Raw genomic sequence first — 26,659 nt, 5'->3', positions numbered from 1 at the left:
AACAGGTTTTCTGTGCGGTATTCCAGTCCCAGAAGACATTACTTGAATTATATATATATGAAAATATCGTTAAAAAATAACATAACAACTTCGAAAAATGAAGTGCAGTGAGAACTAATTAAGGTATTATCAGGAAGTTCGATCGTAGATATTCTGAAAAAGTCAATCAAGTCAGATTTCAACTGATGTGGCACTTTCTGATTGGATAGATGACAACCAATCATAATGGAAACTATCAACACGTTACTGTAATATGAAGCCATTAAATTTTACAGTATTTGCTATTTGTGTCGTTTTTCCTTGTCAGTAATCTTTATTTATGTCCATGTATACATGTTTTCGTGTATATATATATACATGATTAATTCCAAACAATCAGTTATATGCAACTGCCCAGGCATTTAAGTAACAGCTAAAGAATCAGTGTCGTTGACAATATTTTTCTCGTTACAATCAGTGGTGACTGTCAGGGCCTGACTATCAGTATTGTTCCCTTGACATTCATATAATCGTTTCATATATAGGATGTCGATATAGTTAATAAAAGGAATAAGGTAATGTCACTGGTTTATTCCACATCTAATGTAATATTAAAATACCTCATAAATCTTCATGGGTTAAGTCGTGTTCTGTGAAATTTCCATTAAGTCTCCTTCTTACCCAGTCAAACAGTAGCTATCGTTAAGCCAGCAAATGAACAAAACTAGATACAAAGGTGTGTTGACCTTTCAGACATGATAACAAGTGGACAATACGTTGAAACAGGTGTATATTATAATAAAAGAACATACAAAATGAAAATATAAAGACATACATACCGATTGTAGAAGTTATATGCAAATGAGCTTTACTAGACCGTGTTAAACTTTGGCATTTTACTTTTAGATGTAGTGCACAAGATATGCGTGTGAAGCGAGACAGAGAACAACCTTAACAATAGTTAACTCCAATGAGACAATATATGTTAAACAAAGGGCAAAACGATATGTAATCGTCAGATGAAACTTGTAACGAGGTTTCCAACTAGGTAATGGTTCATGCGAAAATCGCGCTGAAAAATAAACATCGTGTTATTTCATTAGAAAATTAACTTAGGCTTCTAGAATCCAATTAAAATAAATATATTTTGAAAACAACCAACAAAGGTCGCAACGTATCCACTAAGTAAACGTACGAAAGCAATGTGTTATTTTAGTGCTTGGTTTTGAAGACAAAGATATATATATATGCATTTCAGTTTACTTTGTGTTATGCCAACGTTAAAATAATGAATACATTAACTACAGCATATATTTCAGTTTACTTTATGCTATGCCAATGTTAAAATAATAAATATATTAACTGCAGTATGTATTTCAATTTACCTTGTGTTATATCAATGTTAAAATAATGAATATATTAACTATAGCGTGTATAAATCAATTTTACTGGAGATAATATTGAGTATCAGATAATGTATTGTCTGTAGTTAGGCACAAAGCTATACTAGTTGACTATCTGTGCTATGCCCATTGCCCATACCGTGTATCGAAACCCAGTCTCGAGTGTTAGAAGCCCGCAAACTTACCGGCGTGATTCAAAGAGTGATAATATTGTAATAACCAATGTTAAACTTCAAAGTAACATATGTCTATCCTAAAAACAATAATACTGGCAAACTTTCTCTTTGAAATTTTTTCTCACTGCAGTAGAATTTTTTTTCACCGAAATCTCTTAGTCTAAAACAATTATAAATGAAATTGCGACTGTACTGTTGACACTGTTACTTTAATTATGCGGGTTATTTTGAACATATAGAAATACGTTGTAGCTTATGATAGGTCACAAATACCAGTATCATCACTTTCTACTGGCTAGGACACTAATACCAGTACTTTCAACTTCTACTGGCTGGGACATTAATACCAGTACCACCGCTTTTTTACTAGTTGGGACCTTAAATATCAGTACCACCATTTTCTATTAGCTGGGACACTAATATAAGTACCACCACTTTCTATTAGCTGAGAAATTAATACCAGCATCACCGCTTTCTACTGGTTGATTGTTTTGACGAGCCAACTATCAGGTAGCTACCACCAGCTCCTACAAAATGGGTTCTGTCAACGATCAAATCTCAGGCATAGTGTAGCCTTCTGTCGATGTTTACCAAGTACTATAGAGTGATGCAACTACACGTTCTTCAACAATCCATCGCGGATGTTAAAATTAACAGAACTCTTAAAGGGAATTTATCTCTTCCAACAGTTGTTGTTGTTTTGAATTAAGCACAAAGCTACACAATGGGCTATCTGTGCTCTGCCCACCACGGGTATCGAAACCCGGATTTTAGCGTGTAAGTCTGCAGACATACCGCTGAGCCACTGGGGGGGCTCTTCCAACAGTCATATTGGATCGCTATAATTGATTTGCATAGACCGTGAGAACCGAGGTTCTAAACATAGATTAAAACTAAAGAATTTGCACAAATTATTTATTCTCTTAGAAAGATAACGACATACGACTGTATACTGAACAGCCATTAATAACATATACTGAACGTGGCTGTGTTTGATAGCTCATACCCATGATGATGAAAACTCGTCTGTTGAGAATAACTCACGAAAAAATTTATGTAAGAGTACAAGTAAAAGTCATAAATAATAGATATGATAAAATTAGCAGTGTATGGCCTAAACAGTGGTCACTAAAGGCAAAAATAAAATAACCTGGAGGTTATATTTAATTGTTTCCTATATTTTATAGATAAAACACAGTTAAGAGAACCGAAGATTTACAATGTTTGGTTATACTGCATTTTCTAGTTGCAAAATATTCCTGTTTTGGGTTCTCCTGAGTGGCACTCCACGCGTACAGTGATTTCAGTGATCTAATTTTTTTGTTTGAAATCATGCACAAAGCTAAACAATAGGTTATCTATGCCTTGCCCACCACGAGTATCGAAACCCAGTTTCGTGCGTTGTAAGTCCGCAGACATTCCGCTGTGCCACTGGTAGGGATGATTTAGATACCTTTATGTTTCAGATATAGCCATCCCGAATTTTGACCTGTGGCTCAGAGAGAAGGCGACTAGTCAGTAGCACCATCTTTCTGACGTGATTACACCGAATAACTACAGTGGTTGAGTGTCATTTCTGTAACGCACCCCCAGCCGAAAGCACGAAGCGTGTTTGGTCGCTTCACATCTAGAACCCTAAACCCTTAGATCATTGAGGTCGATATTCCAGTCAGCATAATGTCATAACTTCAAATATTTTTTGTTCAGACTGAATGGAAATTATCTGACTTGCTCCTCCTTCGCTAGTGGGATACCGAAGCTCTCGTTTATCGTGTCACATTATATTTAACGCCTGTGCACAAACTAATAATCAATCCAGTTAGAACTTGCACAATTTCACTCTGCTATCGGTTTCAGCTCATATTCAACAACCGGACGGCTCTTACCTTCAGAGAAATATTCGTTTCTGTCTGAAGAATCTTTAGTAGGTCTCTTCTCACATTTCGATCCTTCATAACCTGGTGGACAGATACACTCACGGATTCTGGATCCAATGTTATGCCTAGAAAAAATAATCGAAAAAACCGTAAGACTTCATTGTTAAAGCAACTTTTTCTATTTTCTACCTTAAACAAGAGGTAAGATATTATGTCTGTATAGTGTTCCCACAGCATGCAGTCACAGTGACAGAACAAATACTGGGGTATCTACGAAAAAAAAGGAGTGTTTTAATTGGTTCTTTTTTCACCTGTTCAGAAATGTCTTAACTTAAAAATATACATTCAAAGTTCTGTTGATAAAGGTAAGCAAATGAAGAAACATATCTCATCAAAGGCGGTTAGTTTCGAGTTACTCAGCCAGGAAAATAAAATCACCGACTTTCACGTTTCTCATTCAAACAAGTACTTGCAAGTCTTGTCTCCCTTAAATAATCCCTCCAAAAATTGACATTTGGTAAACGGAGACACATCACAAAAAGAAAACAAACACAACTGGATAGCCAATACATGAATTTCCTTTTGAATAACCCACAAGAGCACCAGCACAATTAACATTAGCCCAGGTGATTAGGGCACTCGACTCGCAATCTGAAGGACTCTAATTCGAATCCCCGTCACACCAAACATACTCGCCCTTTCAGCCGTGGGAGCGTTATAGTGTTATGGTATATCCCACTATTCGTTGGTAAGAGAGTGGCCAAAGAGTGGGCGGGAGAAGGTGATGACCTTTTCTCTCCTCTTACACTACTAAATTAGGGACGGCTAGCGAAAAAGCCATAGTGCAGCTTTGCGTGAAATTTTTCAAAAACAAAAATTAACAACTGACATTACCCTAATTCAAAACGTTCATTAAATACATTAGTCGTAAAAAAGTATCGCACTGGTGTGATTGTTAGGCAAATTTCAAGAAAACAATGAATATTTACTATTGTAACAGTCATTACTAATATACCACTTTAGAACATATTGTAGGAATCAATTAATATTTACTATTGTAGTAGTCCTATTAATAATATACCACTTTATAATATATTATGGAAAATAATGAATAGTTACTATTGTAGCAGTCATATTACTAATATACCACTTTAGAACATATTGTAGGAATCAATTAATATTTACTATTGTAGTAGTCCTATTAATAATATACCACTTTATAATATATTATGGAAAAGAATGAATAGTTACTATTGTAGCAGTCATATTACTAATATATCACTTTAGAATATGTTGTATATATTCCATTATTGCTTGTATTAATTCTCTACAATGTATTAATCATACTACGTATTTGTATGTATGACAAAGTTCCTAGAACTATTAACTACAGTCACTAATTTTCAACTTACAGTTACGACAGGTTAAGTTAGCAGATGACCATAAACAACCATTTACGTTAATAGATTGACTATCACCTAAGAATGTATCCACAGTTTTAAAGCACGTGAAATATTTAGGTATGGTATACACTCGATATGTGAAATCCAGAGTTCAACCACAGATAAACCTGCACCCTAATACTCACTATCACCCTAATAATAACGGAACTGCCTTATATTAATCACAACATGGTGTTCCTCGTCACAGGTACAAATAGCCTTGTAATAACGTCTTTTCACTTATCACTGAACAGATCCACTTCGTTCTGTTTAGACTAGTGATCTGTTTGACATGAATTACAATAGGAGTCTTTCCTGCGCTATGGATTTTTGTTTGTATTAATCACGTCATGAATTCTTCGATAGATTGTTTAGGCAGAGTATTCATGATGAAACTTTGTGGAATGGACGGCAACTGCCTGTTGTGAAGATACAAGTGTAGAGGACGACGTTTCGAAAGTCTTCCGCCTTTCGTCTTCAATCATGTCATGGATTTAACGCGATGTTATTTACGCTGACAATTTGTTTTATATTAATCATAATGCAGATCTATCTTGTATTATATATTAAAAGCAAACCAGAAACACCCGATAGCCGCGACACTCTCAACAATCGTAAACTTCCAAAAACACACACACACACACATATCGTTATTACAGCGGTATTAAACTCTGTGTCAACTTTTCATTCGAAACAGATATTTCTGAAGAGTGACCACTCTTTATTTTCACCAAAGGACTATGTCCCGGCATGGCCAGGTGGTTAAAGCACTGGACTCGTAATCCGAAGATGGCCGGTTGGAATCCCCGTCTCACCAAACATACTCGTTCTTTCAGCTGTGGGTGCGTTATAAAGTGACGGTCAAGCCCACTATCCATTGTTAAAAAAGAGTAGTTCAAGAGTTGGCGGTGGGTGCTAAATTAGGGACGGCTAGCGCAGATAACCCTTGTGTAGCTTTGCGCGAAATTCAAAACAAACTAAAACCAAAAGTACTTTCGATTGTTATTACGTCTGTTGGTGCCACCTGAACACTAATGGAAATCACAGTTATTAATCCCTCTGCTTATATCTCAGCAAGCAGATATTTATAAAATAAGAAGTTACAGATCCTGTTGGAAGATCAAACACCACATATTTGTTTCCAATGTACAATTCTGATTTTTACAACGTATATACCATTCACAAGCAAAGCACAATCTTTTTTCTTTCTTTATACTAGAGAAATGTTTCAAATATTGCCTTTAACAACTTGATTTTACTAGCCATTCCTATTAGAGGGACAACTTGTGCTGGTGCCCACCACGATTAGTGAAAACCAATTGTTTTGCATTGTTAGCCTTCAGATTTGCCTTTGAGTTACTGTGGGAACATTATATTAGTATCAGGTTAAATAGTGTAGATATATTTTACGTATTTCACTAAACCTTTTATGATGTACATTCTATAATAAGTCACAAGTTTATATTATAACTTAAGTATACTATCATTATTATTGTTATTGAAAAAACTTTCGAAAACAAGCCAGTAACACCTAAAATAATTACATCAGCATGCTGAATTTCTATGGTTAGTTACCGCAGCCATGTTGGAAGCCTTTGTTTTTGTTTTTTTTTAGTCAAGAGGCTCCACCTAGCGTGAAACAAAGCCACAAGAGGAGTATTTTCCCTATCTGATTGTAGTCTTGAGCTGATAGACGAAGGGAAAGTTAACTAGCGAATAACACACATCGTCAGCTCTTGAGCTACTCTAATCAAACAGCGAGATTTAACTGTCAATCTTATAATGTACACATCACGGTTCGAATGCGCCGGAGAGAGATTTTGTAGCAGTGGGTTGCAAAACACGACCCCTTAGATTCACGAGCTGACACGCTAAGCACATTTGGTCTGACATAGTGACATTGGTCTACACGTTTTGAAACAAGTAAATTATTAATGTATTTCTAACTAAACGTTACATATGAACCAGAAATTAACCAGTTTAGTAGTTCAGTTCAGGTTTCAAGAAGAGATTCTGTATTCTCCATTATGGTGTTATTGAGATGTCCGTGGCTGTTTCCCGCAGGATAATTTAGTGGTTTACTTATCTGGTAAAACGTTTGATGAATTGCTACCATACTTGATTCGTAATCTTAGGGCCTCCATGGAGTGGTAAAGTTGAATGGCGTTCGGATCTGACCCATATCTACCCTCCCCCCCCGTGTCTTCTCTTAAGACTGACATGCACAATTTATTTATAATGGGTGTATTACACTTCAAGCTTTTATTTCTTTATTAACTTGAAATATTAAAGCGTAGTTTTGTTTGGTTTGTTTTGAATTTCGCGCAAAGATAGTGGGATTGGCCATCACATTATAACGCCCCCACGGCTGAAAGAGTAAGCATATTTGGTGTGAGGGGGATTCGACCCTCGGATTACAAGTCCAGTGCTTTAACCACCTGGCTATACCGGGCATGAAGCGTAGTACTTAATCACTAATTGATGTTTTCCAACATAAAAAGATTTATTGTAAACCACTGGTTAGAAAACGAATTAACATTTAACTTTTAAACATTTTTTACCACTACCATTAGCATGGCAGTACTACACTTGCTATGACTACTTTGGTTTTATTGTAAAAACAAAATAATACATTTTAAATTATTTTCACTGATAAAACAATTGTTCTTGGTTCAAAATATCAAAATAAATATTACTATATCTTAAAAAACAAAACTTCTCCTTTTAGAAATCAACGGAATTTTATGCGCACGTGGTCTAAACGGTCAGAGACCCCAAGGTTCAGGTATATATGCACCCAACTGAAATTACTAATATGTTACACATACCTGCCGCCAAAACGGATTTCTATGTTTCTTCGAACTCTATGACATGATTAGTTTTTCAGATAGTAGTTGTTATAGTGTCAACTGAAGCACATATTTTACTTTCTAGAGTAACTGAACTTTCCTAGACTTCACTTGCTATATACCTTCAGTTCACAACGTTTCAAATGTACGTCTTTAACAAGTGGCTGCAGAAACTAAACACACAGATAACTGTATCTTTAAATTAAAACTAGAATGGTTGTTATAAGTTCAGAAATATTCGCGTGTGTTTCAGTATTATGTGTTTGTTTTTGTTTTTGAATTTCGCGCAAAGCTACTCGAGGGTTATCTGTGCTAGCCGTTCCTAATTTAGCAGTGTAAGATTAGAGGGAAGGCAACTAGTCATCACCACCCACCGCCAACTCTTGAGCTACTCCTTTACCAACGAATAGTGGGATTAATGGTAACATTATAATGCCCCCACGGCTGAAAAAGCGAGTATGTTTGGTGTGACGGAACTTGAAAACCGCGACTCTCGAATTACGAGTAGAGTATCTTAACCACCCAGCTATGCCAGACGACATAAGATACAAAATTTATAAAATAATTCTTTTATCTCGTTCTTTTTTTGTTCGTTCTAGACATTTCATTATTTCCGTTTTAAGTAATTAAATAGTTGTACTCCTAAAGTGTTTATACAACCTACAAATAGATGTTCCACACTAATAAACATCCACTCGTTTTTACGTATTTTGATCATTAACAAAAGCACTGGAACCTATGTTTAAATCTAACAATGCTAGTCACCATACTGTGAATCAACAGATTCAATGTTCACGTTTTGTTGCAAAACGCGTTGTGCATATTTAGTGTTAAGGGTCCGTTATAAATATAAATCCTACTATTCGATAAAGTGTCCGAACAGTTGGCAGTAGGTGTTATTGACTATCTGCCTTTCCTCCAGTCGACTATTCTAAAATTAGGGGCGGATAACTATCTGTCTTTCCTCTAGTTTACTATTCTAAAACTATGGGCGGATAACAATTTGCCTTTCCTCTAGTCTACTATTTTAAAATTAAGGGCGCATAACTATCCGTCTTTCCTCTAGTCTACTATTTTAAAATTAGGGGCGGATAACTATCCGTCTTTCCTCTAGTCTACTATTCTAAAATTATGAGCGGATAACTATCTCTCCTCTTGTCTATTATTCTAAAGCTAGGACGGATAGCGATGATAACATTCGTATATTTTTTTAGCGCAAATTTCAGAAACAAACAAGCACGTGTAGAGTTGCATGTTATTTGAATACCGCTAGTTGTTTATTTTGGATTAGTCGGTTACACTTGAGAGGTAACACTATTTCCACAAGTTCTAGTATTTGTTTTATCTGTTAGATAATATATTTTGTTTTCTGCGGCCTTTCAAAACTTGACAAATTCTCTGCTGTTAAGTGCATTATGTATTTCCATGACAGACTTTTACGGACACATCTTTATTTGTACTGCGGTAAGCCTTTTTTCACACACTTTATAAAGCCAGTTTTTATATGTCGTCTATGAAAACTACAACAACTATCACTTACTTTTAGGTCTGTCTGGTAGTTTACAAAACGTACATTACTTTTTTAACTGTTATCCACAAGAAAAAATGCAGCAATGTTTGCGAATATAAAACAAAAAGGAATTGTCAATGTACGCGGCTGTAATTAGATCTTAAATCGGTCAAGAAATGAAGCTGTAATCTAAAAGTTAGTGCTCGAAAATAAACTCGGAACTATTATATTAAATACTATGCCAAGACTAAAAAACGTTTAAGGTGAGTAAAGGTAAAGCTTAAATGTGTCACTTACCTTAAGTCTAGTTAAAGACAGCTGGATCTTAGATACATATACAGCACGCCCATTTAGTAATATAAAGAGTGAACAGGTACAGCGACGTGTGCAATACTGAATTTACGGTTTAAAAGAAATGCGAACATCAGCAATAATATTTATTTTACCTGGACAGATGAAATACGTTACTTGTATTTTCTATGGAATGTGTGTTTACCTAACCCAGGAATCCCAGCGGGTCTTCGGTTAAAGTGAGGACTTATAATACTAGAAATTGCAGTTCAATACCCGCAGTAGGCTAATCACGGATATTCCACTGTGTAGCTTTGTGCTTTAACAACAAAGCAACAACGCAAAGAATTAATTTTATTTGCTATAATTTAGTACAGCTTATGGCCTAGCGCGTAAGGCGTGCGACTCGTAATTCGCGGGTTCGCGCCCGCGTCGCGCCAAACATACTCGCCCTCCCAGCCGTGGGGGCGTTATAATGTGATGGTCAATCCCACTATTCGTTGGTAAAAGAGTAGCCTAAGAGTTGGCGGTGGTTGGTGATGACTAGCTGCCTTCCCTCTAGTCTTACACTGCTAAATTAGGGACGGCCCTCGAGTAGCTTTGTGCGAAATTCAAAAATAATAATAGTACAGATTTTAGGGTTGAAAATATTCTGCGAAGTAACTAGATACGAATTTTATATCTTCTCCATAATTTAAAGTGAGGAGCGTGTTCAGTAGAATCATGTCTCGAACCTTGGACTGTTCAATAAGCAGGCCAGACAGGCGTTAGCCTAGTTGCTCTCGATACTTGAGTTAATTTATGAACAAAGTGATCTGTTTCTTTCTAAAATTTAAAGGTAGCATGATAGTGATGCGCAGACGTACAGATAGAGATAATTATAAACGTAGAATCTATATAGATCACAGTACTGTCTGTTGTCTGTCCATGAAACAACTTCAAAGGATGTGAAAGGATCTTCAAGAAAATTGGTTTTGAGTTTTGCTGGGACCATGGGGAGATTCATACAAACTTTCGGTTTTGCGATTTTTTTACCCCTACCTCACCTCAGTGGCACACAAATTAATTTTACCTTAATACTTGTTCGATCTTTATGTTCTTTAAAGTAGTAAATAACAAGTTGTATTTTCTAAAACGATGTAAGTGAAAACAGATAGTGATGCTAGAAAAAAACATGTTGCAGAGTTTACGCTTTTCTATTCGTCTAAATTTTGTTTTCTTATTATATTTATTTGTTTTCGAAGTGTTATTTTCAGGGGAGGAAATAACAAAATAAGAACAGTGTAATTGGCTGAAGAAGTCACGATTTTCAACTTTTTATTTTTGGTATACGTGTGTAAAAAGATAGTAAACTTCTAACACAGTGTAGAACGTATGAAAACGTTAAATAGAAGGAAAATAAATATTATTTAGAAATAGAAAGCCAAATTTCATGTCGATCAACGTTATAGTTCTATTTTTATGGTAGCTACTATTGTTTTATCTTTAGATTTTTAATACAGAAACAAATTGAAATAGTAAACGATTCTGCGTTCACGCGGCAGAAAACCAATAGACTTTTGAACCAAACGGAACCGTCTAGGGGTCCTTATCTTTTTTGCTAAAAAAAAAGTTTTCAATTAAGAACAAAGCTACACAATAGTCTATCTGTGCTATGCCCGCCACGGGTATCGAAACTCGGTTTTTAGCGTTGTAAGTCCGCAGACATACCACTGAGCCACTGGGGGCTCTTTACTCAATAAGCACAAAAATACGAGAACTAACGTTGAATTTATTAACTGATAATCAGTCTTGCGCTGTTTTTGATTTATTGAGTAAAAACGTATTTTAACAAAACATTTTATTGCTTCCTGAAATTATCGAGTGCTCGAAGAACGAGAAAAAACTGTAAACAAAATACGAGAGTGAGAATGATAATTGCAATTTGAACAACCATTTAGAGTTCATTTTGTACTTATTCTGTCCAAGGAATAGATACGAGGGCCAATAGAACTGAGAAGCAATGAATGAAGCAATCCACTGACTGGTGAATTTGTATCTGTTCATCAGTAACGTAAGTAACAACATGATATACACAACTACCTAGTAAAGCACTGACAACAGTGTTAAACCAAGTGAAGTATTCAGAGACCACTGGAAGCAAAGAGAAACAGATCTTGATAGATCTTCAAAGTATTCCAGTTTTTTATGTTATTATCATGCACAATTTATTATTTATATCTACCTTGTTTTTTTTTTAATGTCTTGTGGCATTTTGTCGAGCCAATCTGTATGGTAACGTAGGTTGGAAACAAACTTAGCTCTCATAAGTTCCCTATATCTATAAAGCCCGGCATAGCCAGGTGGTTAGAGCGCTCAACCCGCAATCTGAGGGTCGCGAGTTCGAATCCCCGTCACACGAAACACGCTCGCTCTTCCAGTCGTGGGGGCGTTATAAAGTCATGGCCAATCCCACTATTCGTTGATAAAAGAGTAGCCTAAGAGTTGGCGGTGGGTGGTGATGACTAGTTACCTTCTCTCTAGTATTACACTGCTAAATTAGGGATGGCTAGCGCAAATAGCTCTCGTGTTGCTTTGCGCGAAATTCAAACAAACATCCCTATATCTATCTACTGTTATTTTGCTTACCAGTTCAGGTTTTTTGTATTAGATTGTCGCTGTCACAATAATTCGTTTTTATTTATTTCTCAACTTAGATAAGCCCTAAAAGTACAAACCGTTAAACCTTATAGTATGTTTCCAAAGGTTTTACTCTTTTTGGCTCTTTAAGTTCACTGTTATTCAATCATTAGATTTCTTTCGTGTTGTATTTCTTTTTTCGTTTTCCTTCAGCGAGTCCACGAAAAGTTTCTTTAAATTACCTAATTATTAGGAGCTGACAGTTTTACTTTTAAACCTAACCACTTGACCTCATCTATCGAGTGGTAAAGTTTCCGCGACTGTTTTGTTGGACCTGTACTCGGACTAACTAAATCACACTGTAATATAGTTGTAATCACAGCAAATAAATGTAAGGATAAAGTACATTATTCTGTTGAAACACCACAAACATTAAACTGTTTGTTCAGCCGAACTTCAAATCAATTCAGTGTATTTACCTTCTCTCACACACTCGTTTCATTCTTCCTAAATCTTTTCTAATATAAAGGTTCGAGTAGTTCGAGTTAATTACCATGAAAGTATCCAGCCCTCACTGACAAAGAAACATCACTGGATAAATTCAAACTATCTAACCAACATATTCGTTACGTATAGAGTAAAGTAAGAGAAAACAGCTTCTTATAGTATTAGAATGAATGAAAATAATAATAATTACTTTCGTTATTTCGTTTTCTCATACTCACACACACATATGAGTACACCTACTGACTGACAAACATAGGTACACATACTGACTGATACACAAAAAACACCTACTGACTGGCATACATAGGTGCACCTACTAATTGATACACATAGGTACATCTACTGGCAGAAGTATGCCAGTAAGCACTAACCTATCACTCTTTAACCACGGAAAAATACTCTCGTTATGGATCCATAGCTTAATGTGAGATATTGGGGTTTCGATCCCGTTTCTTCAGCTCTGAAATCCCAAGTTCTACCACAGAACTACACCGTTCTTGAGTTGGAAAACCAAACCAAACCGAAATCCGTGTTAATCTCGATACAACTATACGATGGTGCAAGGATGAAACAGATAATGACGACAGTTTTAAATTATTTTCGTAACAACAACATTTACTTTCTACTAGACAGTTTTACGATAACGCGACTCCCTGGGCTTACGACGGTAAAAAGTAAGTTTCGATATCCGTGGTGACCACGGAACTGAAATCAAGTTTCGTGCTTAACAACAAAGCTTGAAGCTGACGAAACATCACTTCTCCAACGCTGGCAGATGTGTTTGTTTGTTTCTGAATCTCGCGCAAAGCTATAGGAAGAGCTATCCGCGCTAGCCGCCCCAAATTTAACAGTGTAACTCCAACTAGTTATCATCACCCATCGTCAACTCTTGGGCTACTCTTTCATCAACGAATAGTTATAATGTCCCCACAACTTAAAGGGTGAGCATGTTTAGTGTGACGGGGATTCGAATCCGCGGCCCACAGATTGCGAGTCGAGTACCCTAACCACTTGCCCATGCTGCCCCTGGCGTCAGTGATTGAAAGCATTGTTACCTGCTACTTCACCCTTTAATTGTGATTGACATCATATGATGAAAGGATTTTACACGCAACATTCTAAGTGGCTCGCAAAATTCGCGAATATTCGCGCATGAGGCGATAGGCAAATTTGCATCAGCCGCAAACTAAAGGCTAATGTCCACACTATTACATTAGCGTCACGTGATCGGTTGTAAGCTATAATCGAGGCAGCCTTTTCTGCATGTCAATACTTATTATGCCGGTCAATTTACCACAGTTACTGGCTTGACTAGGTAGTTATTTATACAAGTCATGAATGAAATAAAAATATGTAAGGTGTGTAACATCAAAACCACAAAAGGAAATATATAGTTGATATTCTCTTATTCACTGGTGTTACTGTCTCGTTCACTGATTACATTTTCCAATAGTAAAAATTTTCCATTTTATATTATTAAAAAGAATATGTAAATAGGATAGAGAAAATACGGGAAGCGTCAAAACATGTTCATATTCAGGTCCTAAACCACACACAAGTTTTTGGATTAAGAATTTCGCTACACAACGATCGTTATCACATTCCTGTCCTTATTTGTGGGTTGACAGAGTAGAGGTGAGAAACTAGCTCAGGGGTCGGCAACACTACAAAGAAGAACAGTTTTTTTTTGTCTGACTAACTACTTTTAACTGTTTTAACTTTTAATGGTTTAACTACTTTTTTTGAAAGGTGGGACAGTATTAAGTTTCCGGATTTACAATGCTAATAGCAGGAGTTCGAACCCTTGGTGGACACAGCAGATGACTCAAAAATTACACAAATCTCCTTAATGAGCTACAGTTTTCCGACCCCTGAACTATCCAAAGTTTGGATTACTCTTGTGTGGGTGAACAGAGACATTTCATCACCATCACTCCAGTGTACCCACGGTCTCAAAGTTCACATCAAAGGGTCGGAATCGCGGTGTTTCAGACTCACAGTCCAGATACGTTATATTAATAGGCCACGCCAGACTCGAATGCCATAAAGGCTTACAGAGTTATGTTCCTCTTCCATTTATTGCTTACATTTTATAATTGACTACAGTGATAGTGAGTGGTTGTTGCTAGCTGTAAATTCGATTTTATTTCAGTTTTTTCAGTCATTTGCTGCTCAAGATACACAGATAGAGGAAAACGTAAAAAACAGTTTTGTTACATATATAAAAAACTGATATGAGGATTTTTACATGTGAAAATAGTTCTGTCACTTGATAAAAGAAAAAAGATTCAGTTAAGGCAAGTTAATAATGGTTCTGCGTAAAGGTTGTTCCTTGATGATTTAGTTTCGATTTTCTTTTAACACTAAAACTATCCCTCTATTACTGCAAACTGAAATAGATATCAATATTAAGCCACAAAATATTCTTAAAATAAAGAAGATAATCATTCGTGTAGCACAAGACTAAAAAGACGTGTTATCTTCAGACATATGATGAACATTGCACTGTCCAGAGTTGTAATCCAACGAGTCAGGTTACTGCTACAATTACATAAAACAAAATATTGTTGGCAGCGCCCCACACAAGAATAGAGTAGTTGAAATATTAGTCTGATAAGCGGTGGTGGAACGGTAATAAGTTTTACACTCTCATGTTGACGTTTTATCACACTTGGGGATAATGTGTCACCACGGAAAGTAGCGTTGGTAAAGGCTATTCTTATTCTACGCCACATCTGATCGTTGGATGTATTACAATTAATCAAGCCATGTATTATAATTCAACATGCATTGCATATCATCACAGATATTAATATAAACAAGTAACAACTTAAGGGTTACTTGTCAGTCTTGTTTCACGTGCTCTATCGTTTCATTACTTATGCACACAAACTGAAAGCAACACTAGGAAAAGTAGATTGATATTTCAAAAGCCTTTTTTCTTGAGCGAATGTATAAAGATTTAATACATGAACTAAATTAGACATCAGTGTTCAATAGGTATAAAGGCGTGCATACCTGTTCCAAACTGGACATCAGTGTTCAATATATAGAAAGATGTACAAACACGTACCAGACTAGACATCAATGTTCGATATCTAGAAAGATGTACATACACGTACCAAACTAGACATCAGCGTTCAATATCTAGAAAGATGTCCATACATGTACCAGATTAGACATCAGTGTTCAATATCTAGAAAGATGTACAAACACGTACCAGACTAGACATCAATGTTCGATATCTAGAAAGATGTACATACACGTACCAGACTAGACATCAGCGTTCAATATCTAGAAAGATGTCCATACACGTACCAAACTAGACATCAGCGTTCAATATCTAGAAAGATGTCCATACACGTACCAGATTAGACATCAGTGTTCAATATTTAGAAAGATGTCCATACACGTACCAGACTAGACATCAATGTTCGATATCTAGAGAGACGTACATAAACGTACCAAACTAGACATCAATGTTCAATATCTAGAAAGACGTATATATACGTACCATTTTAGACATCAGTGTTCAATATCTAGAAAGACGTACATACACGTACCAGACTAGACATCAGCGTTCAATATCTGGAAAGATGTACATACACGTACCAGACTAGACATCAGCGTTCAATATCTGGAAAGATGTACATACACGTACCAGACTAGACGTCAGTGTTCAATACGAATAATTCTGAAAGTGTAGGAATGCAAGTACTTCATAATTGCCACCAATTATTAACATTCTTGCACCAAGGTTGTGTTTGTTGAGTCATGCCCTACTTTCCGCTTGTTTTCTTATCTATGTTTTCATCAGGGTTACCGCGAGTACTATTTGATTATTATGCAAGCAAGAAAACAAGGCGCTTTCTTTTACTACATGACAGAATAAAAAAAATATTAAAGTTAGAAATAAACATTATCATATAGGTTATCTGTGCAATGTCCACCACAGGGAATTTCGGATTTAACTGTTCTTAGTCCGGAAACTTGCTCCTGACCTACGTAAAATAATACATAAATAAACTAGTTCGCTTATTTGTTTGTTTATTTTTGAATTTCGCGCAAAGCCACACGAAGGCTATATGCACTAACCATCCCTAATTTTGCAGTATAAGACAGTCATCACCACCCACTGCCAACTCTTGGGATACTCTTCTACCAACGAACAATGAAATTGATCGTAAGATTATAACGTTCCCAAAGGATTAATTTTTTTTGCAGCTTTTATTGCTTGAGAAAAATTTGTTAAGCTTTACTTACATTAAAAGCCCCTATGACTTAAAGGGCAAACACGTTTAGTGCGATGGGGAGTCGAGCGCCTTAACCACATTACTATGCCTGGCACATTTAACTTTAGAGAAACATACCTGGGCAAAAGGCATCCGCATGTAATTGTATATAATGTGCTTCTCCAAATAAATTTCAAATGATTAGGACAACAGGGTATTTAAATAAGGTACAACATCGTATTAATTTGAATATCAGGCTGATGGGACTATAACCTCTCTTTATGTGTATTTTTTTGTCTGCCTCATTTGAAAATATTATGTAATGCTTTAAGTACCATGCAGTTAGTAAAAAAGACAGTAAGGTCAGAAAATTGAGAGTTTGACAGCTTCGATCTACAAAGCGATATACTAACCACAAAGTCGCATTCGCCCGGGGTAAATAGACCAGAACTTGTAAATTTCTTTTCCATCCAGAAGTATCATTTTTTTAAAAATTAAATAGCTGAATATACAAACTTTACTAAGAATTAGTTCAGTTGTAAATAAAAACGAATTTTATCCACATTATATTGAACTTTATTAAAATAATAATTTTCTGTTATAAATACTACCTCAAGAGGTGTTAAGTTACAACATTTTGTTAAACACTATTTTTCATCAGCGTTATTTCATGTCTACAACAAATTACCAGACTTTATATTTTCTCTTCAAAAAAATAACAAACACAAAAAACTTTCACATTTAACACTTCGATTTTGTTGAAACAGACCCATCTGAAATGGGGTGTTAGTCGTAAGTCATTAAAGACATTAAACCGTTTATGATTGATATGGCGCATTTACTGTTGGGTCATATCGCTATAAAAGTGCAATGAAAATAAAAAAAATAATAAAAAGACAATTGTAAGCCCTCTGTTGGAGGTATAGGTAGGTTCTTTATCAATGCTCTGTCGTCTTGATCTTTACGCGTGGTACGTAACAAGCAAGCCCACTCCATAATCTTATGCAACGTACGTTTCCTTCTTTCTTTATCCTTCTGAAAACTCGGGAAAGCGTGGGTATCACATTCTGATTGGTTACACTCACTATTGTTGCGAAATGTCTTTTACCAACCTCCTAGGCATCTAATGAGCAAGTGAGGATGTGGAACACAAAATTCTCACTTCATAATCCACGATAATATTAGCCAATGACGTGGCAAGGAGTGTTGGGTGTGACCAAGAAGTTAGCAGCTTGTAGATCCAAAGTTTGTGTTCTGTTTAGAAAGAATAAAAAAATCACTATCTGCACTTTGGGACCTTGGATACTTTATGTGTTTTTTTTTTGTTTATTGGGCTACTGTTGTTGGACTGAGTAAATAGATAGATTTGACTGTTACTCTTATGTTTCATATTTTTGCCTTAAATACATATAAACAAATGATTTAAGTAAGACAACTTAGTACACTGTTGGTTTTCTCTAATGTTCTTCCAAACATTCTTAGACATATAAAACTGTTACTTGTTGCACATGCGCAATAAAACTTATGAAGAAACAGTACGTTGGTGATTCTTTTAGTTTGTTTTGAATTTCGCACAAAGCTACACGAGTGCTATATGCGCTAGCCGACCCTACTTTAGCAGTGTAAGACTAGAGGGAAGGCAGCTAGTCATCAGGACCCACCGCCAACTCTTGGGCTACTATTTTACCAACGAATAGTGGGACTGACCGTAATAACTCCCTTACGGCTGAAAGGGCGAGCATATTGGGTATGACGGAGATTCGAACCCGCGACCCTCAGATTACGAATCGAGTGCCTTAATCACGTGGCCTCCTTTTATTTTATAAATGCTTCAGTAAAAGTATGTTGAATGATCTTTCAGAAGTTAAATATATTTATTCAGCTCTCATGGATTGTATGAGGTTTTAAACTGATGCTTACGTCATTCAGACATAATTCCTACTGCCAAGAATGAATACTGTATAAAACAGATATTTAAAAACAACAACAAACATAGATAGTTTCCTCCAGAGCAGGAAAACGACGAGCACTGGTTTTATTAGCAATTTTAATACGTTAAGCAGATAACGAGAGTTCTTGCTTCAATGTTGAAAGCTGTACGTAACGCAGGAAATCACATTTGAGTCCCTGCCATTCAGTTGACAGTCAAAGGCTCTTGAGGGTTTATGTAAGAAAAGAAAGGAAAACCGTGGGCTGTATAAGCAGATTAAAGTTGGATTCTTATTAATTATTTACAAAAAAGAGAAAGATTTCTAGTGTTAGCTAAAGTAACATAACATAAACGAATTTTTGAGAATTAACAATTTCTTTTTCAGAGCTTTTACATTAAAATAAGGAATGTTTCATTAAGTAGACACTTTACATTTTAAAACTATTTTGTCTTAAGTAACGGTGACTAGTTTCAGAAATGTCAGCTGAATTTAAAAAAAAAACTACTCTTACGTTTTTTCAGCGTGTTGAAAGATTGTTAAAAGATAAACCTTCAGTTGCTTCAGTGAATGCTACAAAGTATTGATTTGTTATTTGTTTTTATAAATTAACAAAAAACAAACCTTGTCGATTTATAATCACCGATTATTATGCAAGCGCGTTTCTACTTGTCAGCTGTTTGTTAGTTTTTGAATTTCGCGCAAAGCTACTCAAGGGCTATCTGCGCGAGCCGTCCCTAATTTAGCAGTGTAAGATTAGAGGGAAGGCAGCTAGTCATCACCACCCATGGCCAACTCTTGGGCTACTCTTTTACCAACGAACAGTGAGATTGACCATCACATTATAACGCCCACACGGCTGAAAGGACGAGCATGTTTGGTGCGACGAGGATTCGAATCCGCGACCCTCGGATAACGAGTCGAACGCCTTACCCATCTGTCCATGCTGGGCCACTTTTCAGCTGACTCACATTTAACGTTGTATTCAGTGTTAGGTTACACGGCTATCACAACTCCTTTTAAAATAATCTATTTATTTCTACTTGCCCCCCCATACTTTGCAGACTTACAAAGCTAAAATATGAGGCTCGATCAATCGCGGTGAAAATATCTCAGAATGCACACATTGTTGCTTTCATTAAGAACAACGACTCCCTCCCCCCAAAAAAGAAAAAGAAAAGGGCTACATGTTTTGGCAGCGCATCACGCCGACACCGTTAAGAATAAGTATTGCACTTAAACTAAATTATAAATACATAAAACAATGAATTCACATCAACGGTTCTCAGCGCCGCCTCGACCTGGAACAGTAACTACACAAACCTTCGAAGAAAAGCTTACAATACCTGCTTCATATCTCTCTGGAGTTAAAGGAAATATTTTTATAAAAAATATTTTCTTTCCAGTTTCTACCGAATACCTAACGTTTATTTCCCATTTAAACTAAGCCCGAATCATAACTTTTTCAGTCTATAACGTGACTTGTTTGCTACATATTCTGCTAAGGCTGATTTCGTTCACTTTCCACTTGTCCACCGCATATTATTGTCCCTTAATTTAGAATTTCAAGTCTTTACACGTTTTGCCAACTTAAACTCGTCCAGAGAAGGATTTTGTTAACATTGCATTTACTATCGTCTATTTGATCTCTTACACCCGTGAGATTATTTTAACTTCAATATGGAAAGAAAGTCGCAGTGTAATAATATATAATATTTATAATGTTGCTTTGTTTGTTCTGAATATACGCATATATATATATAAACATGCTTCCTTTTTCTATTTCAGTCCTTCATGTTTCCGGATAATCAACAGCTGACCAGCAATTTTATCAAGAGTTTGTTTCGAATTTCGCGCAAAGCTATTCGAGGACTATCTGCCCCTAATTTAGCCGCGTGAGACTAGAAAGAAAACTCATCACAACCCAACGTAAACTCTTCGGCTACTTTTTTATCAACAAATACTGGGATTGACCGTCACTTACAACGCCCTTACGGTTGAAGGAGCAACATTCCAACCACCTAGCCATGGCGAGCTCTTATTATGTTGCCTTCTCATATTCACATACCTTGAACGTATGATAAGCAAACTGACACGTCATAAAATGTTACCATTTTGTTCTAATCTCGTGCACAGTGGCATTTTAAGTGTATAACTAAGCTTAATATGGAATCTATGAATGATCTCCAAATCATAGCCTCTGTTCCTTGCTTCATGCGTTAAAACTTAACTCCGGTCATAGGTAGAGATCGTCAGTGTGCTGCAGAAACATATGTGAAAACAGCAAGTAATCCTTATGGCCAAATGTGACAAGATTTGTTGTGTGGCGGAACGACAACCGTTTGTTTGTTTTTTTATAGCAAAGCCACATTGGGCTATCTGCTGAGCCCACCGAGGGGAATCGAACCCCTGATTTTAGCGTTGTAAATCCGGAGACATACCGCTGTACTAGCGGGGGGCAAAAGGCGAGCATGTTTGGTGTGACGGGGATTCGAACTCGCGACCCTTGGATTTCGAGTCGAGCACCTTAACCACCTGGCCGTGCCGAGCACGGCAACCGAAAACAGTTCTCTATAAATGAAAGTTGGTAAAAATCCATTCTTCCGTTCAAATGTCATATCAAACATATTTAACCAACACTGATTTTCAGTCACCAGCGTCAACCGAATTTTAGAATTAACCAAATTAAAGTGTCTTTCAAACGATATTAATTTATGGTTATCGTTCAACCACACTAAAAACGTGTCACCCAGGTTTAAACTAAAAGTGTTTAATGCACTCGGTTTGAAATTTAAACTAAAAAAATCGCGTGGTAAAAGGTGATAAGGGTTATCTAATCGAGAATACTCTGGAATACACGTTCTATGGAACTTTCTTACTAGCTAGTAATCTGTTTTCAGAAGAACTATGTGACCTTTTCCACTGGCACATTCTTGAACAGAAAAGCAATATCAAAGAAAGGTAGTTTCACAATTAAAATCATATTAATATTTACCCCTGTAATCATGAGAGTTCGTTAAGAACATTTTTCAGCCGCGTCGTAACAGCTCATAGAAATGCTCTGCGTTTTTCAAGTGCAAACGTTCAGTTCATAGCTCCGTCAACGCTTGACCGATCCGAGATATAATTATAGTTTTGGACTCGGGAGATCAAAGTCATTCGGTTGATTATTGACCACACCCAAGGACTTGTAGATTAATTTAATTTAATTCTGTCTGAAAGAATTTCAATTTGAGGGTAGACTGGTAGAGATCTTGATGAGTAATAAAATAAAATCGCTCACCCAGCGCTTGATATTACTGGCACATAAAAGTATAGCTGACGAAAACAGTGTCTCACAGATTAATTTACTCTAATTCAGCCTAAAATAATTTCAAGTGGCACGGCTATTGAAATGTTCGAGGGTCGCGGGTTCGAATCCCCGTCATACCAAACATGCTCACCCTTTCAGCCATGGGAGCGTCATAATGTTACGGTCAATCCCACTATTCGTTAATACAAGAGTAGACCAAGAGTTGGCGGGCGGTGGGTGGTGATGACTAGCTGCATTCCCTCTAGTCTTACACTCTTAAATTAGGGACGGCTAGCGCTGATATCCCTTGAGTAGTTTTACGCGAAATTTAAAACTAACAGATCAGTTGAGATGTACCTGTTATTTATTTGACTACCTTTAATTTTTTAACTGCTTAAAACGTATTTTCTTGAAACCAAATTCATGTTGACTGACAAATTGTTATTGACTGTATATATTCAGCTCAGGCTTAAATTTTCGTTTTGATTGGGTGAAACAATTTCCTTTGACAGGTTAACTACTTTAAAATTAAACAGTAATTTACTGTATCATGGTTTGGTTTGAAATTCGCGCAAAGCTACACGAGAGCTATCTTCGCTAGCTATCCCAAGTTTAACAATGTAAGACTAGAGGGAAGACAGCTAGTCACCACCACCCACCGCCAACTCTTAGGCTACTCTTTTACCAACGAATAGCGGGACTTACCGTGACATTATAAAAGCCCCCACGGTTTAAAGGGCGAGCATGTTTGGTGTGACGGGGATTCGAACCCGCGACTCTCAGATTACGAGTCGAACGCCTTAACCCACCTGGCCATGCTGAGCTACTATTTAGGCATAATTTTTTAAAAACATTAATTCTTTGAACATTAATTTCTTTAAATGACGAATATTTTAACAGAGCAAATAATATGGTCCTATTGGAATTAATCAGAATTTGGAATGTTTTCCTGGATTTATTGCGTGTTGAATTTTCAAATTATATAATACTTCATTCTTCCTTTGATTAATATTTCGTTTCAACACGGTAACTTTTAGTATGCTTAAAATATTATTAAGAAAATTCACAGGAATACTTCTTTTTATTAAAATATTTTAGAAATAGTTAACACTGATTTCTCTAACATTACCCTATTTGATATCCGTCAAATGCACAGAAGCCTTATTAAATTTACTGCTAAACTCAGTTTATAATGGCTATAATGAATATAAACACACGTTATTGAATATTATATCCCTAACCGTACGATAGTTGTGATTATACGGTTCTTAATTAATTCTCTTGGTTGCGTTACGGCATTAATTTGAATATCAGGGTGATGGGTTTATAAACTGTCTTTATGTATGTATTTTTTTTATCTATCCCATTTGAAAATATCATGTAATGTAATTATAATTATATCGCGTTGTAGATCGAAGGGTCTAAGGTTCGAACCATAATGTCACTGAACATGTCTCGCACTTTCAGTTACTGACGCGTTATAAATATCGCAATCAGTTCTATTACATGATTTAAGAAGTGGACAAAACAATCTCGGGAACAGATTTTGCTCATTGGTTGATTTTTCTGTAAATAGTAATTTATAATTGGGAACGGATATATGAGAGTCCTATGGTCTTTTCACCTAGCTGTTTAGCTTGTATATCGCATGAAGTGTTCATTAGGCTTAACACTTTAATTATTTTTATATTTATCTCTCATGTAAGTTATATTTTGCTTAAAATTATTATTTGATTCAGGAAACCGACTGTTTTTGTACGTACACGTTGTTCCTCTTGTATTTTAAATGTGACATTTTTATTTTTAGGGTCAAAACTTAAACATTTCAATTTATTATTATTGTTTGTTTGTTTGAATTTCGCGTAAGACTACAGGGAAGGTATCTAGTCATCACCAACCACCACCAACTCTTGGGCTATTCTTTTACCAATGAATAGTGGGATTGATCATCACATTATAACGACCACCAACTCTTGGTCTACCCTTTTACCAACGAATAGTGGGATTGAACGTCATATTATAACGTCCCCACTGCTGAAAGGGCGAGCATGTTTAGTGTGACGGGGATTCGAACCCACGACCCTCAGATTACGAGTCAAGTGTCTTAACCACTTGGCCATGCCGGGTCGGATCTTTTATTAACAGACATATGAGGTTAACTACTACTGGGATTCCCATCTTTTGATATCAAAACGTCCTATCGTTTACGTTTCACTCACCTGCACGTTCCTCCATTGAAGCACAAGTTCGATTTTGGTTCTGGACCACACTCGGGGGAGAACTGGCACTCTTCTCCATAATAATTTTGTAAACAGTGACACTGGTAGACGGAAAAATCGGCAGAAGCAATACATTTCCCATTGAAAGAACAATGGTTTTGTATACAAGGATCTGTCCGATATTCAGTTTTACTGACCGTCTCGTAAGTGATGTTAAATCCATAAACGTCAAGGAACATATCAATAACCCGCAGATGTATGTTACCTTGTTCTAATACAGTGAAGTCTAACACTAGAATAGTTTTGTTCGTCACTAGTTGGGTAAATTTCGAGTCTGCGCTAATAAAACCCAAATCCGTTTTGCCCATGTACTGAGACTCATCCTCAAAATAAGCGTACTCAGTGGCGCGAAGTCCTTCCCGCATGTAGAACTGGGTGAGGTAAAGAGCAATCATCTGGTTTCCAGGAGCTTCGATCTTCCACCTGCAACTTATGGGTGTTGGATAAGGATTGGGAAAGTTTGGAGTCCAAATAACCCCTTTGAGATCACGTAGCGTGCCCCCACAATCGGTAAAAAGACTTGAATCTTCACCCAACACTGCAGGGAACGTTCTTGTTAAAACTGAACACACAAATAAAGTGAAGCAGTAACATAATGCGTGTCGTAATTCAGAATGTTTTCGACAAAAATAACTTTGAGTTGTGGTTTTCCACACTACGAAGAAACGACAGTTTATTGAAGATGATCCTAGGGCCATTTTAAATTTTCTAAGTCCCTTCTTCTTGTATGGAACAACTTGAATCAAATATCGTAATTAGGTTTGTCTAAGAAGTTCCGGGTCACACGTGTTTTTTTTTCAAAACGGCAATAAATGTTGCACTATATGTTTTTTCATTCGGTGAGGCAATCACCAATGGTTTGAATCGAACGACATGTGAAAATTTTCTATATATATATTGGTTGGTAATTCATCTACGTAGACAGCTTGGAACTAACTGCAAATATAAAAGAAACAAAAACTTTAAGCATGTATATCTTGAAATATTAACAATATCAGTAATCACATTCATATGTTTATATTAGCAGTTTTCTTTTCTTTCGACAACAGAGAAATATATATTAGTAGTTAATAAGTTGGATACTGAGGTTGTTGGTTGAGAAAGAACAACATATTTTTGAAAAAATATTATTTTATTGAGATTTTCAAAACTCTAACTTTTATATTGTTGTTTTAAAAAAATCAGTATATGAAACATTCATACCTAGACAATAAAAAGTTCATACAATCTGCTCATATCAAATAAAATCCATTACATTTCCACGCCATACAGTATACTTTATAAATAAATAATCCTTAATCTAAATATTTGAACAGCTTTTTATATCTACCTACGACATTTTCTGAATATTGAATGAGATTGTTTTGGCATAAAAATCAAAGCTCAGGAAACAATATCACGTTTCAAAATTCGTAAGCATTCAAGATGGAAGTGGAACGCTTCAGTAGAACGTCTTTTAAATTACGTTGTGTTATTTTCATCCGTGTTTAGATACGAATTTGTCACGTAATTTATTATCTTAGTTATAGACATAGCCTATAACTTAATGTTTGAATTATTTCCCTTTATGTCTCTCTTTTCAAAGAAAAAAATAATATGTTGACTGTAATGTCATGTCGTGAAACAAATTTGACATACACAGTGGAAAACAAGATTTTGGAACAAAAATAAACTGTAATTGAATGTTTGAGTTACAAATTTAAATCAATTTGAGTCAGTTTTTTCAAAGAAAATAATAAATGGAAGTATAATACTCGATAGTAGTTTTAATTTTAACAGATTAGAAAGTGTTCTGTGGAATCAAAGCTATTTTGTAAACTAATTTCGCGATGTCTTCAATGGTTTGTTTTTGTTTGAATTTCGCGTAAAACTACAGGAGGACTATCTGCGATAGTCGTCCATAATGCAGCAGTGTAAGACTAGAGAGAAGGCAGCTAGCCATCACCACCCAGCGCCAACTCTTGGGCTGCTCTTTTACCAACGAATAGTGGGATTGACTGAATATTATAATGCCTCCACGACTGAAAGGGTGAGCGACGGGGATTCGAACCCGCGACCCTCAGATTGCGAGTCGAACGCCTTAACCTACTTGGTCATGCCGAGCTAATCTTTAATAGAATTAACTAAGTGCATTTCGTTTGTAAATGTTTGTAGTCAATATTATATGGTCATAATATCTGTTCCTTCCTACTGCCTCTTAAGAACAATTATAAACAACGAAGTATACGAATATATATAAAGCTGGAACAGGTGTTAAGAGTTATAAGGTAAAGAA

The 26,659-nt window shown here is 36.1% G+C and overlaps 1 protein-coding gene across 5 annotated transcripts in view; it reads right to left on the bottom strand.

Moving 5' to 3' along the window:
* Positions 1–26,659, bottom strand: part of LOC143237832 (uncharacterized) — a 247,443-nt gene that overhangs the window by 119,549 nt on the left and 101,235 nt on the right. For all 5 annotated transcript variants that reach the window (XM_076477475.1, XM_076477476.1, XM_076477473.1 and 2 more), the window contains 2 exons: positions 24,325–25,320; positions 3,445–3,560 (listed from right to left, as the gene is read on the bottom strand). In XM_076477475.1, coding sequence (XP_076333590.1) covers positions 3,445–3,560; positions 24,325–25,082 — 874 coding nt within the window. In that variant the 5' untranslated portion in view covers positions 25,083–25,320. The remainder of the gene's footprint in view (positions 1–3,444; positions 3,561–24,324; positions 25,321–26,659) is intronic.

Source organism: Tachypleus tridentatus, chromosome 13 (genome assembly GCF_004210375.1).
Source record: "Tachypleus tridentatus isolate NWPU-2018 chromosome 13, ASM421037v1, whole genome shotgun sequence".
In the NCBI taxonomy this organism is placed as follows: Eukaryota; Metazoa; Arthropoda; class Merostomata; order Xiphosura; family Limulidae; genus Tachypleus; species Tachypleus tridentatus.
Note: the sequence above shows the minus strand (reverse complement) of the source record. Positions and strands in the feature narration are given on the sequence as shown.